The sequence below is a fragment of the Suricata suricatta genome, chromosome 4 (assembly GCF_006229205.1).
Source record: "Suricata suricatta isolate VVHF042 chromosome 4, meerkat_22Aug2017_6uvM2_HiC, whole genome shotgun sequence".
NCBI lineage: Eukaryota > Metazoa > Chordata > Mammalia > Carnivora > Herpestidae > Suricata > Suricata suricatta.
In genome coordinates this window covers 136,071,619-136,079,867 of record NC_043703.1, presented here as the reverse complement: position 1 = coordinate 136,079,867, position 8,249 = coordinate 136,071,619, and the positions used below count along the sequence as shown (strand labels likewise).

Genomic DNA, 8,249 nt, shown 5'->3' with positions numbered 1-8,249 from the left:
AGTCCGGCCTCAGACCCGAAATGGCTGTGTGGTGGCGGGCACTGTGAATGCCTGCAGGCGCCTGGGGGGCGTGCTTCGTGCGTGCTTAACAGTTAACGCAGCTTCTTCGGAAGCCCTCAGGCTGCTTGCACTAGCAAACTAAGATTTTTCATGCTCCCTTTTAACTGTTCTTCGCAGTCATGCCCTGTTTTTGGAGAGGGAAATACTTCAGCTCCGGGAGAGAGCCAGTAGAAAACCAGGTGACACCAATGCTGCGGCATCTTATATACAAAATCAAAGCAACTGGCCCCATCACTGTGGCTGAGTACATGAAGGAGGTCTTGACCAACCCCGCCAAGGTACGGGTCGGGGAGCCTGAACGCCAGACCCGCTCTAGCGGCTTTGAGGTGTGAGCCAGGAGGGGTGTGCACAGGGAAGCCCCAGGGTCCTCGGCCCAGGCAGTGGTGGCGCCTTCTCCAGGGGAAAAGCCGCTCTGGAAGACTTGGAGATGGAGAATTAGTGTCAGGTGGTTAGGGATGGATCAAGTCAGTGGCAGCGCCGTGAAGGGAGAACGAATTCCAAAGCTGTTCAGGAGGTCGGTGTAACCTATTGAATGACTTTTAGGAAATGAGGGCAGGATGTCTTTCGTACCTGGGCTGATTGATGGTAGTGGTGTCATTTCTCTTGGAGAAGGGAATGAAGTAGGAGGAAGAGCAGCGGCCTCTTTAAGAGGGAGGGCAAAGACAGAATTCAATCTGATACATGCATCTGAAGTGCGGACGGGACTCAAGGGGAAATCTACAATAGGCATCTGGAATTACGAATTTAGTGCCTGGAACGTTGTCTGTGTTGGGATGGCCTTAGCAGGCCTTGGAAACATACTCTGGGTTTTCTTCTTGGGAATGGAAAGTCTAGGTCTTTAGCCTTTGAGGATTAAGCACTGCCCCTGCTTTCTGTCCTGGATTTCCTTGTCTGCTCAACAAAGCCACTTGGTGGTCCTTTCGTTTTAGACGTTTTACCTTTTAGTGGGTTGAAATATGAAATATGGACTTCTGGGGTTGGTTTGGCGTGTTGCTGTTGGATGTGATCCAGGGTCCACATGTTTATTTAAAGCTGGGATCGTTTCATACCTGTACTCCGTGATACCACATACCAACAGTTCACATTGGGGGAAACTTCAGAGCAAACGTCCGGTCATCGTTTATTCAGCCTCCAAAAGGTCCAGGCACTATCTCGGGCACTAGGGATGCTACAGTGGAACATGGTACTTATGCTCTAGTGAGGAAATGATCTTTAAACAGGGAAACAAGGTAATTGTAAATTGTTGCAAATGCTTCTGAAGGGAAGGGAGGGGGGAACTGCCCAACAGGTGGATGGGCTTGAAAGTAAGTAGTGCAGTGGGAGCAGGGGTTGTAAAAGTTCCCTTGGCAGGTAGGTGGCCGGGCCTGATGGTTGAGCCCATGGGCCGCCTGGCAAAGAACTGGGAGTGAGTTCCTGGGAGAGGAAGGGGAATGACAAAGTTTTTGAGCTGGGAAATGCCTTGGCATACACAGAGAAGAGAAAGGCACCAGGATGGCTGGTGGGCGGTGACTGGGGGTGGCAGGTGATGGTGAGGAAAGTAGATGAATTTGCGAGAGGAGCCAGTTCATTCAAGGCTTTCATGGAATTTAGATTTTTGTGTTAGTGTAAGGGGAAAACATGAGGAGGTGCATTTGATGTGTATTGGTGATGACATCCAGGTGGAGACAGTAAGTGAGCAGTTGGCTGTAAGGCTCTGGGGTTCTTGAGAAAGATGGGATATTCACCAGCATATAGTATTAAAATCCAAGGAATCTGGAAGAATATATTTAGAGAACTGAAAGTTACCCAGGATTAAGCCTTGAGGTAACTCTCAAATTTAGAGTAGAGGCTTTTTTAAAAATCAGCTTTAATTTTTATTTAAAAACTTGTTAAACTTGTTTTTTAATTGGAGCATAGTTGATACAGTGTCACAGTAGTTTCAGGTGTATGACATGGTGATTTTGACAACTGTACCTCATACTATGCTTACTAAAGTGTAGCTACCATTTGAAAGTAGAGATTTGTAACCTAGGGACCCTTGAATAGAAGCCAGAGGGCTCTGAACTTGGATAGGAGTAAAAATTACACTGTTTGCATTAGCTTCTTTTTTCCCCCCATTTTATTGAGAAATAAGTGACATACATCACTGTATTAGCTTCAGGCATACAGCACGGTTGGTTGATTTGCACATATTGTGACATTACCGCTGTGAATTCAGTTAACATTCATCTTCTGATGTAGGTACATTAAGAAGAAAAGAAAGCAAAAGGGAAAAAAATTTTTTTCTTGTGATGAGAACTCATAGGATTTACTCTCTTTTCTATGGATCATACAGCGGTGTTCGCTGTAGTCACCATGTTGTATATCACATCCCTACTAGTTATTATATAACTGGAGGTTTGTACCTTTTGCCCACCTTCGTCCAATTCTCCCTTCCCCCACCCTCCACCCATGCTAACCAAAAGTCTGATCTCTTTTTCTATGAGTTTGTTTTTAAAGATTCCACATATAAAGTGAGATCATACAGTCTTTGTCTTTGTCTCTTTGACTTATTTCACTTAGCACAATACCTTTAAGGTCCATCCATGTTGTCGCAAATGGTAAATTTCCTTTTTTATGCCTGAATAACATTCCATTGTGTGTATGTATAATTATACTACAACTATTTTTCTCATTTCAAAAAAATTATTGAAGTATAGTTGACAATGTTATATTAGCTTTAGATGTGCAACATAATGATCTGAGAATTCTGTACATTACTCAGTGCTCACCAGAAGTGTTGTCACCATCTGCCACCATTTGGTGTCATTACAATATAATTGACTATCCTATGCTGTGCTCTTCATCTCTGTGACTTATTTATTTTGTAACTGGAAGTTTCTTAATCCCCTTCACCTGTTTTGCCCTGCCCCCCCACATATAACTACAAGTTCTCTATATTTAAGAGTCTGATTTTGTTTGTTTTTTTAGGTTCCACATGTAACTGAAATCATATGGTATTTTTTTTTTCAATCTGACTTATTTCACTTAGCATAATTACATTTAGGGCCATCCATGTTCTCATAAATTTTAAGATTTTATTTTTTATTTATGGCTAGTACATATATATACGTGTGTATACACACACACACACACACACACACACACACACACACACATCGGGTGCCTGAGTGGCTCAGTTGGTTAAGTGTCCAACTTTAGATCAGGTCATGATATCCCGTTCTGTGAGTTTGAGCCTTGTGTGGGCTCTGTGCTGACAGCTCAGACCTGGAGCCTGCTTCCAATTCTATGTCTCCCGTTCTCTCTCTCTGCCCATCCCCTGCTTCTGTCTCTCTCTCTCTCAAAAATAATAAAAAAGGGGTTCCTGGGTGGCTCAATCGGTTGAGCGTCTGGCTTCGGCTCAGGTCATGATCTCACAGTTTGTGGGTTCGAGCCCCGCGTCAGGCTCTGTGTTGACAGCTAGCTCAGAGCCTAGAGTCTGCTTCCGGTTCTGTGTCTCCCTCTCTCTCTGACCCTCCCCTGATCACGCTGTCTGTCTCTCAAAAATAAATAAAACGCATTTAAAAAAGTTTTTTTAATAATTTAAAAATTTATATATATACATGTGTATATATTATACATATGTATGTGTATATTATGTGTATATGTATATACACACATATATTTTCTTTATCATTCCTATATCAGTGGACACAGGTTGCTTTCATATTTTGGCTATTGTAAATAATGCTGCAGGAAACATAGGGTTGCGTATATCTTTTCGAATTGGTGTTTTCATTTTCTCTGGGTAAATAACCAGTGGTGAATTACTGACTGTGTGGGAGTCCTGTTTTTAAATCTTTGAGGGACTTCCATACTGTTTTCATAGTGGCTGCACTATTTACATTCCCATGAGTAGTGCACGAGGGCTCCCTTTTCTCCACCTCCTTGCCAGTGCTTGTTATTTCTTATCTTTTGATACCAATCACTCTGACTGATGTAAGGTACTATCTCTTTGTGGTTTTGGTTTGCATTTCCCTGGAGATAGTGATGTTGAGCATCACTAATGTGATACTTTTCATGGGTCTGTTGGGCATCTGAATGTCTTCCTTGGAAAAATATCTATTTCATCAGTGTCTTACAGTGTTCTAATTATAGCTTTTTCACCTCCTTGGTTAAATTTATTCCTAGGTATTTTATTCTCTTTGATGCATTTGTAAATGGGATTCTTTTCTTAATTTCTCTTTCTGCTACTTATTAGCATATTAAAACACAACAGATATCTATATATTAATTTTGTATCCTGCAACTTTACTGAATTCATTTTTAGTTCTAATGTTTTTTTTTGATGGAGTCTTTAGGATTTTCTCCATAGAGTGTCATGTCATCTGCAAATAGCGACAGTTTTACTTCTTAGCAGTTTAAAGGGCTTTTATTTCTTTTTCTTTCTTTCTTTCTTTTTTAACAGATGTGGTCACTTCCTATTTTTTTTATTTTTTTAAATGTTTTATTTATTTTTGAGAGCGAGAGAGACAGCGTGAGCAGGGGAAGGTCAGAGAGAGAGGGAGACACAGAATCTGAAGACAGGCTCTAGGCTCAGAGCTAGAGCTTTCAGCACAGAACCTGATGCTGGGCTCGAACTCATGAACAGTGAGATTATGACCTGAGCTGAAGCCAGACACTCAACTGACTGAGCCACCCAGGTGCCCCATAGGGCTTTTATTTCTTGTGTGATTGCTGTAGCATGGACGCCCAGTACTATGTTGAATATAATTAGTGCAAAAGGACATCCTTGTCTCATTTCTGATCTTAGAGGAAATGCTTTCAGTTTGTCACTATTAAGTATGATGTTAGCTGTGAGTTTTTTTATATGCGGCTCTTATTATGCTGATATGTGTTCCTGCTAAACTTAGTTGAGTTTTTGTCATTAACAGATGTATTTGTCAAATGCTTTTTCTGCATCTCTTGAGAAAATCATATGGTTTTTATCCTTCCTGTGTTAATGTGATGTATCACATTGATAGATTTGTGAATATTGAATCACCCTTGCATCCCTGGAATAAATCCCACTTCATCCTGGTGAATGACCTTTTGATGTATTACTGAATTCAGTTTGCTAGTACATTGTTGAAGATCTTTTCATCTGTGTTCTCCAGGGTTATTGGCCTGTAATTTTCTTTTTTTCTAGTGTTTTAGTCTGGTTTGCATATTATAATAATTCTCTGCTTGTAGAATGAATTTGAAGGGTGATTTTCCTCCATATTTTTGGAATAGTTTCAGAAGAATAAGTGTTAATTTTTCTTTAAATATTTGGTAGAATTACCTGTGACACAGTCTCCTTCTGGGCTTGTTTGGAGTGTTTTGATTGTTCAATTTTGTTACTAGTAATCAGTCTGTTCAAATTTTTATTTCTTTCTGATTGACTTTTGGAAGTTTCTGTATTTCTAGGAATTTATCTGTTTCTTCCAAGTTGTCCAGTTTGTTGGCATATAATTTTTATAGTGTTCTCTTATAATTCTTTTTTTTTTGATTTGTTAGAGATCATGCATGCACACACATGTGAGCAAGGGAGAGGGAGAATCCCAAGTAGGCTCTGTGCTGTCAGCGCAGAGCTCAACACACAGATCAGTCTCACAAACTGTGAGATCATGACCTGAGCTGAAATCAAGAGTCAGACGGTTAACCAACTGAACCACCCGGGCACCCCTACAATTCTTTATTTCTGTGATGTTGATTGTTATTTCTCCTTGTTCATTTCTGATTGTATTAATTGGAATCTTCGCTCTCTCTTTTTTTTTCTTGATGAGTCTGGCGTAATGTTTATCAATTTTGTTTCCTTCTTTTTAAAGAATCAGCTCTTGATTTCATTGATCTTTTCTATTGCTCCTTTAGTCTTTTATTCCATTTATTTTTCCTGAAACATGATTTCTTCTTTCTATTAACTTTGCGTTTTGTTCGTTTTTCTGGTTCCCCTAGGTGTAAGTTTAGATTGTTAGAGATTTTTCTTGTTTCTTGAGGTAGGCCTCTGTTGCTATAAACTTTCCTCTTAGCACTGCTCTTCCTGCATCCCAAGGATGTTGGACTATTGTACTTTCATTTTCATTTCTCTCCATGTATTTTTTTATGTCCTCTTTGATTTCTTTATTGACCTATTGATTTTTTTTTAGTGCCATATTTTTTTAGTCTTCATCTGTTTGTTTTTTCCAGTTATTTCTTGTAATTGATTTCTAATTTCATACTGTTGTGGTTGGAAAAGATACTTGATTTGGTTCCAGTCTTTTTTTTTTTTAATTTTTGTTTAATGTTTTATTTATTTTTGATACAGGAGAGACAGAGCATGAGAGGGGGAGGGGCAGAGAGAGAAGGAGACACAGAACTGGAAGCAGGCTCCAGGCTCTGAGCTAGCTGTCAGCACAGAGCCTGATGCGGGGCTCGAACCCACGAACGTGAGATCTGACCTGAGCCGAAGTCGGATGTTTAACTGACTGAGCCACCCAGGCGCCCCTGGTTCCAGTCTTAAATTTATTGAGACTTGTTTTTTGGTTTAATATGCGATCTATCCTGAAGAATGTTCCATGTGCACTTGAATGCACATTCTGCTGTTTTTTGCTGGTGTGTTCTGTGTATATTTGTTAGGTTCATCTGGTCTAATGTGTTTTTCAGAGCTGTTGTTTCCTTGTTAATTTTACATCTCGATCATCTATCCATTGATGTAAGTGGGATGTTAAAATCCTTTACTGTTATTATATTACTGTTTTTCCATTTAGGTCTGTTAATATTTGTTTTATGTATTTAGATGCTCCTATGTTGTGTACATAAATACTTACAATTGGATTGATCCCTTTTTCATTATGGAGTGCCCTTTGTCTCTTGCTACAGTCTTTGTTTTAAAATCTATTTTGTCACATAAAAGGATTGATATTCCAGCTTATGTTTTTTTCCCTTCCATTTGCAGGGAATATCTTTTGGATTTCTTCATCTTCAGTCTGTATGTGTCTTTAGGTCTGCAGTGAACCTTTTGTAAGCAGCATATAGAAAGGTCTTAGTTTTTTTTAGCCATTCAGTCTTTTTTTTAGCCATTCTGCTTGCACTTAATTAGTGATAGATCTATACTTACTGCCATTTTGTTCATCATTTTCTGTTTGTTTTCATAGTTATTCTCTGTTCCTTTCTTTTTCTCTTGCTCTCTTTCCTTATGGTTTGATGACTTTCTTTAATGTTATGCTTGGATTCCTTTCTCTTTTGTGTGTGTGTGTGTGTGTGTGTGTGTGTATTACAGGTTTTGAATTGTGATTACAGTTGTGTTCATACATAACATCCTATATGTATAGCAATCTATGTTAAGTTGATGGTGGCTCAAATTTGAACACATCCTAAAAGCACTACATTTTGACTCCCCCTCCACGTGATTGACATGGGGCATTTTATGTCCATTTTTACACAGTGTCATCTTTTACATCTCTATTTTGGGTATAATGTCATCTTTTACATCTTTTTATTTTGTCATATTTTACATCTTTTTATTTTGTTTATCCCTTGACCTGTATAATTGGTTTTACATAAAATTGGTTTTACTCCTTTTGTGTTTTAACTTCCATCCTGTCTTTGTAAGTAATGAATCTACTATCTTTACTACATGGTTGCTTGTGCCTGTAAAATATCTTCCTCTCATAATTTTCTTTCAGTTATGGCTCTCTTTTTTTACCCCCACTCAAAGGATTTTCTTTAACATTTCTTGTCAGGCTGGTTTGGTGATGATGAACTGCTTTATCTTGTTTGGGAAATTCTTTTTCTCTCCTATTCTGAATGTTAATCTTGCTTGGTAGAGTGTTCTTGCTGTTCAGTGCTTTTAATATATCACTGTTTTGTGGCCTTGCAGTTTCTGCTAACAAATCAGCTCATAGCCCTATGAGGGGTTCCCTTGTATGTAACAGTTTTCTCTTGCTGCTTAAAAAAATATATTTTTTTAATGTTTGTTTATTTTTGAGAGAGTGAGTGAGTGAGCTGCAGAGGAGCAGAGAGAGGGAGACACAGACTCCAAAGTAGACTACAGGGTCTGAAGTGTCAGCACAGAGCCGGACACAGGCTCATAAGCCAAAGTCAGATGCTTAGCGGTCTGAGCCACTCAGGTGCCCCTCTTGCTGCTTTTAAGATTGTCTCTTTATCATTACTTTATGTGGTTTTAATTATTATGTGTCTTGGTGTGTACCTCCCTGGTTCATCCTGTTATG

At 39.3% G+C, this 8,249-nt stretch overlaps 1 protein-coding gene across 4 annotated transcripts in view; it reads left to right on the top strand.

The window, feature by feature from the left end:
• NDUFAF7 (NADH:ubiquinone oxidoreductase complex assembly factor 7) overlaps positions 1–8,249 on the top strand; it is a 35,190-nt gene that overhangs the window by 211 nt on the left and 26,730 nt on the right. For all 4 annotated transcript variants that reach the window (XR_003907994.1, XR_003907995.1, XR_003907993.1 and 1 more), the window contains exon 2: positions 178–338. Coding sequence is in view for 1 of the 4 variants with exons in the window: in XM_029937943.1 (XP_029793803.1) it covers positions 178–338 (161 nt within the window). In the remaining 3 variants the exon portion in view is untranslated. The remainder of the gene's footprint in view (positions 1–177; positions 339–8,249) is intronic.